Below are 15,878 nucleotides of genomic sequence, written 5' to 3' on the forward strand. Positions count from 1 at the left end.
GACAAGATTGTTTTAAAAGTAAATAATTTTATTTTTCTTATATTATATAATAAATATATATTATTTACTGATAATAAAAATATAGTTATTCATCCATCACAAATAACTAAGCAAATATGTGAATTAAGTACAACAATCAAACAACATAATGATTTCCACAAAGAAAATTTTAAAAATATATTTATGTTATGTAGTCTTATTTTATATTCTTTAAATAATATAATACAATTTTATACATTATTTTTTTAGAATTGAGAAATACATATAATATCTTATCCGCGCGTAGCGCGGTTAAAAAATCTAGTAATTATAACTAGAATTGATCAGTGGTTGGGTTTGGACAGTTGGAATTTTTTTTTTTGGGTAGAAACAGGTGGAATGTTTGTTGTGCAAACCAAACTACATGGCTTACATGATGTCTTTAGCTTGAGTTCACAGCTTGTTCTGTTGGACCAGCTCGTCTCATCAACTGGCAAAGAAAAGAATAAGCTAAGAACTAGATCCAGTTCCGGATCATATATGAAAGTTTATTTTAGTTGAATATCGCATAATTCGAGCATAAAATCATCTGTTGCAAGAATCATTTTAATTTGCAATTTTATATACCTGAAAATATGTCTCAAACTTTGCGCGGAGTTCACTGTGCTCCTTCTTAATACGACGCACTGCTGCTTTCATTCTTGAAAGTGAAAATATTATTTATGAAATAGTTTCGATCATTATATCTCATGGCTAAAATGAAGCTTTGTATGTAAAATAATTGAATAATCAAAATGAAAAGAACGTACTTACCCTTCTACATTGCCAGCTTGGAGAAGTATGTTTGCCTTCTCAAGTTCATTGTTAATTTTGATGGCACCGATGCTGAGAGAAAAGAAAAGTCAGCATTTATATTTCAATGTAAATTTTGTATTTAGTTTTAAAACCACATTGCAAAATAAAACACTAGCCTGGCGCTGCTGCTTTTTAACCGATTAATGCATTTGGTAATCTTGGGTAGCTCTATTGGCTCCCGCGCCCTGTTTAAAATATAATCAACATAACTTTAAAAAAGTACCAAATTATAGCCAAGGTCAATCTAATATATTAAAACATAAGTTATGACTTCTTTTCATGTGTGATTTTTTTAGTTTGGACCATTTCTAAAAAATATCATATTTTACATAAGTTCATTATTATATCTTTCAATATCTTTATCTTTTTATTGAAATACAAATGAATGTTTTTAAAATGTTCTAACAAAATCTTTTTAAAATCTTCTTAGAATATTTTTATATTTACTTTCGAAAATTAGTTAGTTTTAATTTAAATTATCATAAAAAATAATTAGAAATAAAAATTGAATATAGTTTTGATTTATAAACAAAAATTTAAATAAAATGAAATTAATTAATTTCAAAAATACATTTACTATTTTAATTTTTTTTCAATTTTTTTTTAATAAAATAAAAATCATGATTTTTTGATGAGTGATATTTTTATTTGGACCATCATTTAAATTTTCAGTTAAATGTATATCACTAATGCTAATATATATAATATTTTTAACTACTTTAATTATAATATCTTTTATTTAAAAAAATTAAAATTCTAACAAATCTCTTGAAAAAGATGATAATAAGATCTTAATTGTCATAAATTGAATATAAATATTTTCAACTAATTTAGTAATTAGTAATGAAATGTTACTACAAGAATAAAATTATATCCTATTTTATCAATTTTATAATAATATCTATCATTTTAAAATAAAAACGTTATATTGATCAAAATATGATAAAATTATTTTAAATTGATAAGTTAACATATTTTATTTTCTAAAATATAAGATATTTATGCTAAAAATATAATATGTTGGTAGAACGGGTTAATATTAGTAAACTATATAATACATGTATAAAAATTTATCTTATTTTAAAGTTTTTAATATACAGTAATTTATTATATAAAATTAATAAACATTAAAAATTACTAAAAAAATCTAGTGATTTGAATTACGGATCAAGATTATAATAAATTAAATACGAAATTGTTTTCATATATGTTGTTTCATGCATTAAAAAATTAGTTTCGTAATCAAACGCAAATTCAATTGGACAAATATATAATAAGCAACATATATATGTGATGATTTTAATTTACAGCATGAAAACTATAAAATTATTATATTTGGTATAATTATACAAACATTTAAATATGTGAGTAACATTAAAAATATATAATAATTATCTAAAACAAATATCTATATATATAAATGTGAAAATATATATCTGCACGGTTGTGCGGGTGAAAATCTAGTTTAACCATATATTTAACGTAAAAGGTTTAGTGAATGGACAAACACTAGAATTTAAAAAACATGACTGCATCCATTGCATCAAGTTATTGTCAAATGATTTTGATCTGAATTTCATTGATATACAAATATAGAAACCCAAACATAAGTAGAAAAAGATGTTATAAAAACTTATAAACAAGAGTTGTTTTACTTCGTATAAAAAATTATACGTAGAGTGTGTCCTCGATCTTGCAGTTGGGCATCTACGTACTCTTAACTCAATATAGGTTTTACAGAATTTACATCCCCACACAAATATACACAGATCCAACTCTACATTTACTTCGAACATTATATAAAAATCAATATTGATGCATTCCATGATTATATCAAGCGGATTTTGATAAGCAAAGAGATAGGAGACTCACAATTCATGCTCCAAAGCAGCAATAACATTGGGGGAATCTCTGAAATAGAGAGTTATTATTTCTACAATAAAATAAGGGCTTGAGTCTTTCTCCAATGCTTCTATCTGAGTATACTGACAATTGAGGTAGCCCTGCGTCAATATTTTTCAGAAAATTTAGACAAGATTTCTAATAAATGATGAAACGAATTTTTGATATTTTCAACAGCAACTTTTCAATATATTTTTTTTTTTTGTAAAAGATCAACTTTTCAATATTGTTATTTTAACAAAGAGCTAATGGTGACGCTATCAGTAGATGTTAAAATGTAAAAATTACTGGATTGTTTTTTTTCAAATGAAAATAACTTGGAATGTTATGCGTTCAATAGACGTTTATATGCTCATTAGATTGAAATATACTAACCTCGTTAAAGAAAGATTGTCTCATCTCTTGAAGTTTTAGATGTAGGGCTTTTAAATCCATTGAATATAATATAAAATTATATGTTGGAAATAAGTTTTTCTGAAATACAGAAGAATGGTATAGGGTAAAGAGTGAAATATGCATGTACTTCCACCTACACAAATCTATATATTTATACAGCTAAAAAATGAAAGCATAAAATTGTAAATTAATGAAACAAATCTTGCAACCTCTTGTTTATCTAGATTTGCAAGAAAATAAAGAAAAAGTGTATGTAGTTGAAGCAAAGCAGGTGATTTTGTAGGATTGCTTAGTATCACATTAGATTTTTTTAGTAGAATGTCTATTTAAAGATTTTATATGGATTTGAAAATCTAAATAAAATTATGCACTATTGAATTACTGATTTTAACTTCCTTAGTAAATTTATATAATCTTTTTTTTGTGATGCTTAAATATTGATTTAAATCACGTTTTATTGAATACAACTTCATAGTGAATTTGATTATATTTTTAACAAATAACCAAGTAAAGAAAAATTAAATTTTAAAAATTACAATTTAATTTTTTTTAAATCACATGTTATATTTTTAAAAAATTAAATATATATTTTATAGTTTTTTAAACTTTGTATATATTATTCAAATCGGTTAAAATACATAATCTGGAAACAATAGTTGAACCTAGGTGTAATGGTTCTATAAATCTGAAGTTTCAAGAAAGCCTGATACCAAATCTTGAAAAGTAAATATATAATCTGGAAACAATAAATGTTAAGAAACCTTGGTTCAAAAGACTATAATTCTTTCAAGAAAATACTAGAATTCTTTCTTTAGATGAAAGACAATGTGATAAAACGATTTAAATTGTTTTGCCGCTAACGTGTAAGAGCATCAGCGCCGGTGTATGATAATTGAGTCTCTCAACAAAACTAAAATATTATGGTTTAACTTTATAATTTTATCTATTTATCTTTTGAATAATTTGAGCAATTGAAAGTTGATACACGGAGAAAAATATTTTATGTTGAGACTTTAGTTTCTTGAAGACCAATCGATTCTTCCCTCTTTTCTTTTTACATTTATTTTTTATTTTATTTTAAATCACGAGATACTGGGAAATATGAACCGCTGCTGCGCATGTCCTAAGACCATGATTAACTTCAATTTCTTAATTGAGGTTCTTAAATTCGGTTAAGAGATGCTTCTTAGATTTTTCTAGATTTTAACTAAAAAAAGCTAAGAACTGTCTCTTAAATAAGAGATATAAAAACCGTCTCTTAATCGAAAAATGTAAAAAAAAAAAAAATGTCAAATCATGAATTAAAAATCTCGATTAAGAAACCAGATTTAATCATGCATGGATTAGTTTCAAATCATGAGATTCTCTGGTGGTACCGTAGAAGTCTCGATGTCGTGCAAATTTGCTTACAAAAGATTAGTTTTATACAATAGATTTTCGTCAGTGGTTTACAGATCAATTAAATGTAGTTTCTGAAAATGTTGATACTGAAATGGAAGATGAATGTACTTTTAGAGGGAAAACGGCTTATTCATGCCCGAACTAGGGGTTGCTGAGAGAATACATACCTCAACTTTTACTGCAAGTCGAAACATACCTACACTAATCAAAAATTTAAAATTCATGCCTGAACTATGGGTTGATAAAAAAATACATACCCCAACTCTTATTGCATGCCAAAACATACCTTAACTAATCAAAAATTTGAAATTTATGCCTAGTCTTTAGAAGTCAACGCTAATTTCAATCTATACTATTATTTTTGAAATAATTTTATAGCAACGGAGCTCTCACGTTAAAAAACAGAGTGGCTAAAGTTTATGTTATCCTTAATGAATTTTTATATATATTCTATTATATAATAAAAAAAAAATTATATTAAAAATCTTATATATTTTTAAAAAATTATGATGATTCTTATATATTGTGTTGTTATCTTAAAATAATAGTTTACTATTGTAAAAGTAAAAAAAATTAAGAGACATGATTTTTGCAATATTATATTTTCTTAAAAATATAGGATAATTCTTATATATTGTGTTGTTATCTTGAAATAATATTTTACTATTTTGAAAGTTAAAATTTAAGATAAAAATAATATCTAAGTAAATATTAATGGAGCAATATATTTGTATAAGGATATTTTCTAAGAAGTGATTTTAAGATATATTTGTATATATAAGAATTATCTTTTTTTTTAAATATAATATTGTAAAAAATCACTTCTTTTAATTTTTTTACTTTTATAATAGTAAAATATTATTTTAAGATAACAACATAATATATAAGAATCATCATAATTATTTTAAAAAATATATAATATTTTTAAAATAAAATCCATTTTATTTAAAAATTCATTAAGGGTAACATAGAATTTAGCCAATCTAATTTTTAACGTGAGAGCTCTGTTGCGAAAAATTACTTCGCAAATAAAATTCATTTTATTATATAATAGAATATATATAAAAATTTATTAGGGGTAACATAGATTTTAGCTACTCTAATTTTTAACGTGAGAGCTCCGTTGCGAAAATTTACTTCGCAAATAATAGTATAGATTGAAATTAGCGTTGACTTCTAAAGACTAGGCATAAATTTCAAATTTTTGATTAGTTAAGGTATGTTTTGGCATGCAATAAGAGTTGGGGTATGTATTTTTTTATCGATCCATAATTCAGGCATGAATTTTAAATTTTTGATTAGTGTAGGTATGTTTTGACTTGCAGTAAAAGTTGAGGTATGTATTTTCTCAGCAATCCCTAGTTCGGGCATGAATAAGCCGTTTTTAGACTTCTAGACCCAGGAAAGTCCATACTTTTGTCAACTTCTAGACTCATGATGATACATTTCTGTTTCAGAGCATATGCGATCAAAATGTGCATGTAGGTATTTGCCATTTTTATCAACTGCTAAATATTAAAATATTATTTACAATTCCATTTCAGATCTATGCTTGTTCAACCTGAACATTTGCAAAAAAAAAAAGTAAATTAATATTTATAGACTTTATTTTTTGGAATAGTTTTATTTTGTCATTCTTAAGTTCTTTCAAAAGTTCCTTTTTAATCTTTAAATGGTGTTATTTTGTGCATTCGATTAAAAAAGTGGTGTTGTTGTGTGCATTTATCTTCTTTAATTGTTCTAAGAGCTGTACACTGTAATGAATTTTATTTATATATTAAACCTTTGATTTACAAAACATCGTTATTATTAAAATATGTATACAGTAAGTAAATAAAATTTATAGATTTGACGAATAAAACTATTTGTGCATATTGTATATGGTTGTTGGTGAATTGAAGTTCCAGATTTGATGAGATCTAACGTAGGAAATAAAGAACCATGAGAAATAACACTTTTGAGCAGAGGTTTCGCTTGAGTGTTTAAGGAAATAATATCAAGAAGATAAAAAGAAATTTAGATAGATTATTTTGATCAAATTGAGTTTTGACAATAGTTATGCTATTTTTTTTTTAAATGCTATTTTATATAAAGACAATAAGAGTCATTTTAGATGAATCAAATCATCATTCACCTACGCTGCAACGTCATATGGCTATTCTATTAAATATTTGAGTTCCCTGCCTTTTTCTTTAACACAAGTTCCATGCCTATAGAGGACAAGATTTCTCATAGTTTTATTTATATAGTTCGTGAATCAAATAGTATAAAAAATAAACAAGCATTGATGGATACAAAACAACAGTCCACGAGAAGAGTGTTGTCCCTACCAGAAGCCAACAAGAAAGGAAATAAGAGAGAGTCACGGGCACTGAAAGACAATATCAATTGATAGAATAAAGTGCCACCTTAATTGTGTGCACAGAACTTTTCGTGTTTCTATACATCAGAATCTCTCAGTGGACTAATCACCAATATCACCCTTGCAATATAATTTATCTTCAGTCCATTATTGTTTTAGGATGGTGGCAGCATGCGGGTTTGGTACGCAGCTAGGAAAATAACGGAAAGAATGTTATCTACGTCGATGTGTTAAAGCATCCACAGCGATATATGAAACTTTTCTTTAGGTTTTATTTAAGTAGATAGTGCTATATATACACCGTTATGTTTACTGGTATGATTTAAACCATATCACATGAAACCAAAGAAACATTTGTTAGTTTTAATTTGTTAAAAATCAAAATCATCATAATTCTTTTGGGAGCTTTGTAGAAATAGCAGTATCTCAAATCAATTGGTAAATAAAACACTTCTTTTACAAATGTCGAACAACATTTCTGTTGGGAGTCTTATAATAAATAGAAGCATACACAATAAATACTTTAAAAAAGAAATACATATTCTGCAATAGTTACACACAAAAAACTATTAGTTCCCTAATATTTAGTAAATATATACAAGTAAATAAATTTACATATAATTTATTAATTAAATGAAGAAATACATAAAAGAAATATAATTAAGTAATCAATCCCTTAAAATGTATATAAGTCAGCCCAATCTTTAACAATTGTTGACAACCCATCGTCTTTAACCATTAAAAGCATCAGCAGTGGTTTAGTTTCTCAATTAGTATATTAGACATAAAATAATAACATAATTGAGCACTTTCATTAAAATTTAAATAGGAAAAAACTAACTTTATTATGTGATGACACATAGCAAAACAGTCTCTCGTATTCTCCTCAATCTTTTTTTTAAAAAGAGGTGTTTCTCTCCATCTCTCTTACTATCTATCTTCTTTCTCTCTTCTTTTGTATGTTGGTGGCTAAGGCCATTTCCAACAGCAAAATGTGATAGAGTATCTAACAAACAAAAGAATTGAAAGAAATGAAAAAAAATAGGAGAGAGATTAACAATCGATTCTTAAAACACATTCTACAAAATCCTCATGGGAACTTTTCTGTTTATGTATTATTATTGCGAACATCCATGAATTAAGCAAGAAGACAATAGAGAACAAAACGTATTGAGGCAAATACTCGTTTAGGATTTTTTATTATTGTGTGAATTAATTATCTTACAAATATTTAGACCCATATTTATAGCAGTCTCAAAAAAATTGATTTCCTTTATCCTTTAGGTATACATACTTATTTAAAAAAAAAAATTCCTAAATCTAAAAGACATGAGTGCTGGACTTTTACTAATGCACAGAGATTTAAGACACACACATGCAACCGTTATTAAAAATTTTAATGTAAAATTAAACTGTATTAAAATAATTATTATTTAGGGCTAAGGATCTAAAAATAAAAAACTAACCGATAAACTTGCTCTAAAAATTGATGTTTTCACTTATTCGTAAAATAAAGTAATAAATGAAAGTTGTAAAAAATTAAGAAAAAATATATCCTAAAATGGATTAAACATCCAAAATAGTAAAACTTTCAATACATATTTAAAATAGATTAACTTAATAATAAAATTACAATTTCATTCCAGTTACAGATTTGATTAGACCTTCATGCATAGCTAATCGTACAACTACTCAAAGAAACTGTGTGAGATACTCTCACTGCAACTACTTTTTAGTGTCCATGTTAGCTTCATATTTATGTTAGTTTCCATCTCATCAATGAACTTAACTTTTGCTCATGTTCAACACCTCTTTCTTTTTTTTTGTTCACCATTACACAGTTGATGCAACTTTCATTGACAACATAGAGTCTCTTTTTCTTTGCATAAAATTGAATTCACATATGATACATAACTCGTGATTTCCTTTTGTCTTGACAGTATACAGTATAGTAAATAAGAATGAGTGTCATATAAATGTGGGCTAATTCTCTTTTTCATTTTTGGTTTGTTTTTCCCTTTATGTGCTGAGTTTTTTTTTTTTTTTTTGCTAAATTGTGCTGAGTTTCTACAGCTTAATAATAGAATCTCTTTATTATAAGAAAAAAATAATCTCTTTATTTTTTTAATTTGGCATTTTGCCAGGCTTCTCATTCTACGTGGATGTGACATGGAACCGCCCCGTGACCTCTTCCCTTCTGTCACTTTCCACCTAATTCCATTACCGAAGAACCAAACACTCCACCACCTCTAAATAACATACACATACATGTATATATACATATACATATTGAGAAATCACATAAGCCATATATCACTGGCCGTACTTTGTATCTTTGGCGAAACCTATAATTAAAACAAAGAAAAACCTAATATATTGATTCTTGTCGTATAGATGCCCAAATTAAATTCATCACAAGCTCCCATATTGTTTTTCCTTATTCTCGTTATTCTACTTTGTTCAACGCAAACACAATGCCACACCAAAGGTCTACGATTACGACCAAGAAACCAGAAGAATGTGAACACGACGAGTCAGAGACAAAACCCTGAAGAGGAATTCATGAAATGGGTCAGATTCGTTGGGAGCCTTAAACACTCGGTGTTCAAGGCAGCCGAGAACAAACTCTTCCCTTCATATACACTCACTGTCCATAAGAATCAGAATAAAGGTGACTTCACTAATATCCAAGACGCCATTGATTCTCTTCCTCTCATCAACCTCGTTCGTGTCGTCATCAAAGTTCATGCTGGAGTTTTCAAGTAAGTAGAAGTTTTTCATTGTTTTTTAAAATAACAGCTCTATATATCAGGTGAATAGTACGAGTTTTGGTGTAATTACTGTTTACTCAAAACATATATTGGACGATCTTTTTTGTTATTATATAGATAAAGAAATCAATTGTGTGGTACATTTTGCAATTGATGAAAACCAAATTGGTACCACATCTTTAGCTTTATCTTCATTTAAAAAAATATATATATATATGTGGATGTAACTATATTCCGACAACCTGGACCGTAGATTCTGGAGTTTGTCTATTAAGAGCATCTGCATTAGTGAACTCCATGGGGAGTTCACACAGTTTTCGAAAAAAAAAAATATTAAAATAAACAAAACCAATGAATCTGCCTCTTGGGAGTTCACTGCACTGAATCCGGATCATAACTGTAGCGCAGGCTCCACGACACGTGGCGGCCCGCGATTGGTCCGATTAAAAATGCTCTAACATTTTGCAGTTTTGCAATTTGTTTTGGCTCTATTTATGAAATGATAACATATCTTTTCCTTTCGTCTTGCATTTGCATGAGCCAAAACTAATAATAAATCTGAAAGAGTCTAAACACCTATTGCCAATAAAGAGATGTAGCCATCTCTCTCAAAATCAACACTATAAGAATCACGTGAAACCAAGAACTTTGTAATACGCCTCAAAGGTTGGATTTATTTGTATTATATGTAACAAATTGATTTATTTGCTATAGCTATTTTTCTTAGATTTGTAATTAAATTGAGAAAATATAATAACACTGAAAGGGGAAATGGGTGTAGGGAGAAGGTGAACATACCCCCAATGAAGTCATTCGTAACAATAGAAGGAGAAGGAGCAGAGACAACAATAGTGGAATGGGGAGACACAGCACAAACACCTGACACAAAAGGCAATCCCATGGGCACCTTCAACTCTGCTTCTTTCGCCGTGAACTCACCTTTCTTTGTCGCTAAGAACATCACTTTCAAGGTAACTTGCAACCATTACCATAATTGTTGTGTTCAATTTCATTTGGTTGGATAAGTTTTGAAGCCCTATTTGCGGTCTTATTCTTATATGTATGTAGAACACGACCCCGGTCCCTTTGCCAGGCGCGGTTGGGAAACAGGCCGTGGCATTGAGGGTGTCAGCGGACAATGCTGCATTTTTCGGCTGTAAAATGCTTGGTGCTCAAGACACTCTCTATGATCATTCAGGAAGGCATTATTACAAAGACTGTTACATTGAGGGATCTGTTGATTTCATCTTTGGCAATGCCCTTTCTCTCTATGAGGTAAACATTCTCATCTAAACATGATCGAGATTTTGTGGCTATAAACGATTTAGTAATAATATTAATATATTTTAAAATTATTTAAGGGCATTATAACTTGTGTATACGGGCCCTGCACCTACGATCCCGCATAGCTATCCCCATTTACGTACATTGTGGTCTATGTTGCTGAACATTCTCAACACTTCTGTAAATAACATAAGTAGATTGGTTCTTGCTCTAAAAATTGGTGTTTAATTAGGGATGTCACGTGCATGCAATAGCGGATAAGCTAGGAGCAGTGACGGCGCAAGGGAGGGGCAGTGTGCTAGAGGACACAGGATTCTCGTTCGTTAACTGTAAGGTGACAGGGACAGGAGTTTTGTACCTTGGAAGGGCATGGGGTCCTTTCTCAAGAGTCGTCTTTGCTTACACGTATATGGATAATATCATCCTCCCTAGAGGCTGGTACAATTGGGGTGACCCTTCACGTGAGATGTACGTATACTTTACTTCCCTTTCACCTCACTACTTTTTTTTCGTTAAATCACATAGAACCAGACAATGTAATGATTATATGATCATATCAGTGAGCTTCTAAGATAAAGTTTCTTGAAACACTAAAACTAATGGACTAAAACACGGATTGAACCTGAAGCTTAACCAGCTGAGAGAATATATCATTAGTAGATATTGAAGCTTAAGGTCAATAACATAGGTGTGCATAAGTGTATATAGTCTAGTCTAGAATTTCCTGTACTCAAAAATGCTTTCATACGGCATCAAACATGACCATAAGCATATAAAAATGAAAATGTGAAAATGTGTGATGCAGGACGGTGTTCTATGGTCAGTACAAGTGCACTGGAGAAGGAGCAAACTATGCAGGAAGGGTGGCTTGGGCAAAAGAGCTCACCGACGATGAAGCTAAACCTTTTATTTCTCTTACCTTTATCGACGGCTCTGAATGGATCAAAGTCTAACCATTACTCTCTTTTTCTTCCTAGTTAATAGTATAATGTACATTTTCCCTTATATTATATTTTCTAATAAGAATAATTCACAAACTTAATTACGCACATCCCACATCTTTTGTTCATCTTCTTTCTTTATTTTTGTCAACTTTTGTTCATCGTCTTTATTTAGTTTAAGTTGGATATACATGCATTAACAAAAAGGAAAACCACTTGATAAAATATTACTCTCAGTTTATTGTCAAGTCATGTCGGAAGCGTACTTGGGTAAAAACATGTCACTTTCCTTTGTAATTTAAGGTTTCCCTAGCCTAGTTATCCCCACCACGAACAAGGGTTTAATAGATTGTTGTAATGGTTTTTGTCAACCTGCATAAACAGAAAAGCTGAGAGTCGCCACTTGTACCCAAGAAGAAGAAGTTACCATGAGTTCTGATGCATAAGAGACATGTTTTTCTTGAAACTCAAGGTAACTTTTTCTTGAAACATATGGTCAGCAAATAGATTGCTGTAATGGTATTTGTCTACATGCATAAACAAAAAAGTGCAGAAGATTTGGAGAAGAATAACTTAGGCCATGGCATAGATGTTTTACCGTTATTCAAATCAATTCAAGATCTATCTACAGCTGCTCAAGGGATAACTATATAGAGAAAGAGGTATGGCTACGTTTGATAAATTCGACAAGTAAAGTTGGTTTACTGAGAGTTAGCTTGACTTGACTGTGCAGGGAGTTAAGGGAGCTTTGAAAGTGAGAGAGCTGAACGACAGGTTAATGATGGCGGAGCGAGCTTTAACAGACAGAGATGGACTTTCTGGAAGACCATGGTACAAGCATATGGTATATGGACCAGCTAAGTACGATGAGTATGGATCCAAATCATTTCCTGGAATTGATGATGCAATAGATAATGCGAAGAGGGTAAAGACTAAAGCTTCTTGGGGACTTGTCCAACACGAGATCTGGAGAGTGTCTAGAGTTATAAGACATGCATCAATTGTCTTAAAGGGTGTATTGAGATGATATCAAGAATGCTCTTGTTACTTTGTTCTATCACCAACGTTGAAACATACTCATGACATGTTTTCCTCTGGTTCCTCCACACTGTTCCTCCACAAAGAAGTTGTCTCGAAATAGGCATGTTGCGTTCCCGACAGCTACATGTGTGTGTTGTATTGTAATCGGCAGAGTTTTGGGCGCAGAGTGCTTGTCTGCTGATGTTAATGTTTTGTTTGTGTTTCAAAACGAAATAATGGAGACTCTGCACTAGACCTCATGAATGTAGAAACAAGCTTGTCTTTCAACTTCCACACATCATTAACCAAGTAAATAAAAATATTATTTCGATGCATCAGTAGTTTTGAAGTTACTTAATGGCCAAAAATCTTAAACAAAATTTAAAAAATTTAAAAGTTCACGGACCAATCAACGACGACAAAAAAAAATATCTAAGTCTCAAATAATGCTTCAAGGCATATGTATATTGTTAAAAAGGTAAAAGAACACAATTCCAATTGTGTTTTCGTTCTTCTCGTCTTATTATTGGCTCCGCACTTCACAAGGATGGCTTGAAGATCACATACCAATGGTCTTTTGGAACTTAGTAATCTGGTTCAGGAAGATCCATGTCATCTGCCAAAAAGAAAACACCCGATCATCCACCATCTCAGAGACAAGCCTGAAGTGAGTCTTGAAATAGCATTTTGAAGAAAGGGAGAAACATACCATGACGTGAGGGGCGATCCTGACGCAGTACACAGGGAAACCTGTGTAGAATTTCAGAGGTCCTCCTGATTTTAAGGTCTGCATGGCACAGTCTAGCGAACCCGTGTATGGATATTTACCCTGAGCGTCCGGTTGCATTTTCTGGATCTGAGTCTTGACAAAGTCGAATGGAAGACTGCAAGCGGCAGCACAAAATCCCGAAACAGCACTTGCTCCTGCCCACAAGGGACCCAACAATCACACTCAGACATATAATTTACTTGGTAATACATCACCACAGGACAAAACTGATAAGGTCTTCCCGTTTAACTCTAGTGCAGAACTATTACAGCTAGTTTAGAAAGTTGACCAGAAAAAAAATGTAGTTTTTTCAGCTCAGCAATATACATTACAGTTACTAGAGAGCTGAAGGGTTAAAATGGAGCAAGGAGAATGCATTCGGATCAATTTGGGCAATGGCTGAGAGTTTAGAGATTCCCTTCACTAATGAAGCAAGGAGAATGCATATTCTCAAGTCTAGTTCTATACTAAACTTCATTAAGTGAAACACACAATTGTTTTATGTATGACAACACCACTCGTTGTAAATTGTAAATTTACTGGATGATTATGTGGATCCTTGGCTCTAACTTTTATCTACTTTTATTTGAAGGCGTAGTAGAAAAAAATTATCTTTGTTACTGTATGAGAGACTAGGAAGAGCAGCTTACCTACGACCGTAGAAGTCTCCCCAAGACCGAGATTATCTCTCATGTACTCAGCACTCTGATCATAAGAAGCAAGCATTCCCATGTTCAAAGCCATAGCTCTGACCACAGTGGGACCACAACCTTTCCAAAGCGCCAAAACTCCTTCATCAGCGCTAATACGGTAAAGCGCATGGAAAGCATTGGTATAGTTCCTGCGCTGAGCTAACGGCAAGGTGTTATCAGCTTGCATTCTGATAAGCGCCAAGTCAGCTGGACTACCAACGCAAGCACCAATAGCACCAGCTGTCAGACCACATAGAGCCTTCTGATACAGAGGTAGTGGCTTCCCATCGTTAGCCTCAATTGCTTTTGCAGTCAGCATCCTGATAAAGAAACATTCATCTAGATGGGCTCATGATAAAACACACAGAGAGATGATATTTAACTTACTTGAAGGATCCAAGACGGGCTGTGGTGTAAGTTGCTTGCCTTAGCAAACCAGCAGACAATCCCTATTGGAGAGAAAAAACAAAAAAAAAACTTAATAAGCTCAGAAGAACTGTTAATAAGCTTCAATACCAGAAACACCAAAGTAAAATGAATCAAGATAGATCTAATAAATAAATAAAAAACATAAAAAAAAATCTTGATACCTTGTAGAAAGCACCAATACCATCGTTCTTCAACATGTTCTTGGTCACACTGGCTGCAGATCCCTGACCTAGTTGAATCCTCACCTTCACCACACATTTATCAATTCATTAGATTCACATCATCGGTGAAGGATTGTACATTGTGATGCACCATAGCGTGATTCAAATTAAAAAAAATCCAGATCTGTAATTCAAACATTTCATCTACACAAATCAATAGCAACAGTTCAACACACAAACGATTATAATCACGTTCCGAGAAATGAAGTTTGATTCTCGAACGAAAACCAGATCTGAGAGAATCCAATCGGATCTGATGAAATCAAGCAAGAGCTCGTACATGAATGATGGTGATACATGATACGTGAATCGAGGGATATTTTACGTACCTTGATCATGTCGATCGGCTGGATAACGCAAGTGGCGAGCATACCGGAGGTACCGCCATTCACGAAGGGCTTCACGGTATTCCAGACACCAATCGGAGCTACTTTCTTCTCTTCCGCCATCTCCGGGGGATAGAAACACGCTCAGCTAGAAGAAAGAGAGATTCCTCGGAGAGAGAGAGAGAAAGAGAAACTCGCTTGGGTGGAGAGGAAACAAAGCAAGTGAAGCTTTACGTGCTTTTTATATTATCCCAACAGTGCTCCAGCTTCAACTAAACCGCACCAAACCATTATTTTTGGATTATTGAGAATTGAGATCTGAATCTATTTTATCTCAATTTTATTAATTTTGTACTTCCATTTTTGGATTTAAAGCTAATCCGTAGGTATTTATTACGCACTCACTTGAGTGATGAGTCTCGTTAATATATATGTAATCAATTTTAAAATTAGATAGGGAGGTCCGTTTCTAATTTTCTGGTTATCATTTTGTTAGTATTGTTTGGGTCAAATAGAATTCTAAATTTTGA

General features: G+C 31.2%; 3 protein-coding genes across 4 annotated transcripts; 1 reads left to right on the forward strand and 2 right to left on the reverse strand.

Moving 5' to 3' along the window:
• Positions 1–309: 309 nt before the first annotated feature.
• On the reverse strand, positions 310–8,642 carry LOC103851735 (pseudo histidine-containing phosphotransfer protein 2). 2 transcript variants are annotated; one of them, XM_018656635.2, is made up of 6 exons: positions 3,112–8,642; positions 2,707–2,837; positions 951–1,019; positions 793–864; positions 607–679; positions 310–496 (listed from the first exon to the last, which is right to left on the reverse strand). In XM_018656635.2, exons 1-6 carry the CDS (start codon positions 3,253–3,255, stop codon positions 422–424), a joined length of 564 nt encoding a protein of 187 aa, XP_018512151.2. In that variant the 5' UTR covers positions 3,256–8,642; the 3' UTR covers positions 310–421. The 2 variants fall into 2 exon arrangements, with proteins under 2 accessions (XP_018512151.2, XP_018512152.2); XM_018656636.2 differs by having other exon boundaries at positions 312–469.
• A 421-nt stretch (positions 8,643–9,063) lies between these two features.
• LOC103851295 (probable pectinesterase 53) lies at positions 9,064–12,001 on the forward strand. The gene is made up of 5 exons (XM_009128138.3): positions 9,064–9,657; positions 10,448–10,637; positions 10,735–10,941; positions 11,183–11,418; positions 11,756–12,001. Exons 1-5 carry the CDS (start codon positions 9,290–9,292, stop codon positions 11,901–11,903), a joined length of 1,149 nt encoding a protein of 382 aa, XP_009126386.1. The 5' UTR covers positions 9,064–9,289; the 3' UTR covers positions 11,904–12,001.
• Positions 12,002–13,212: 1,211 nt separating this feature from the next.
• On the reverse strand, positions 13,213–15,616 carry LOC103851296 (mitochondrial dicarboxylate/tricarboxylate transporter DTC). The gene is made up of 6 exons (XM_009128139.2): positions 15,352–15,616; positions 14,963–15,046; positions 14,760–14,821; positions 14,331–14,692; positions 13,621–13,835; positions 13,213–13,527 (listed from the first exon to the last, which is right to left on the reverse strand). Exons 1-6 carry the CDS (start codon positions 15,469–15,471, stop codon positions 13,471–13,473), a joined length of 900 nt encoding a protein of 299 aa, XP_009126387.2. The 5' UTR covers positions 15,472–15,616; the 3' UTR covers positions 13,213–13,470.
• Positions 15,617–15,878: the final 262 nt, after the last annotated feature.

This window comes from Brassica rapa, chromosome A02 (assembly GCF_000309985.2).
Source record: "Brassica rapa cultivar Chiifu-401-42 chromosome A02, CAAS_Brap_v3.01, whole genome shotgun sequence".
NCBI classification, from domain to species: Eukaryota; Viridiplantae; Streptophyta; class Magnoliopsida; order Brassicales; family Brassicaceae; genus Brassica; species Brassica rapa.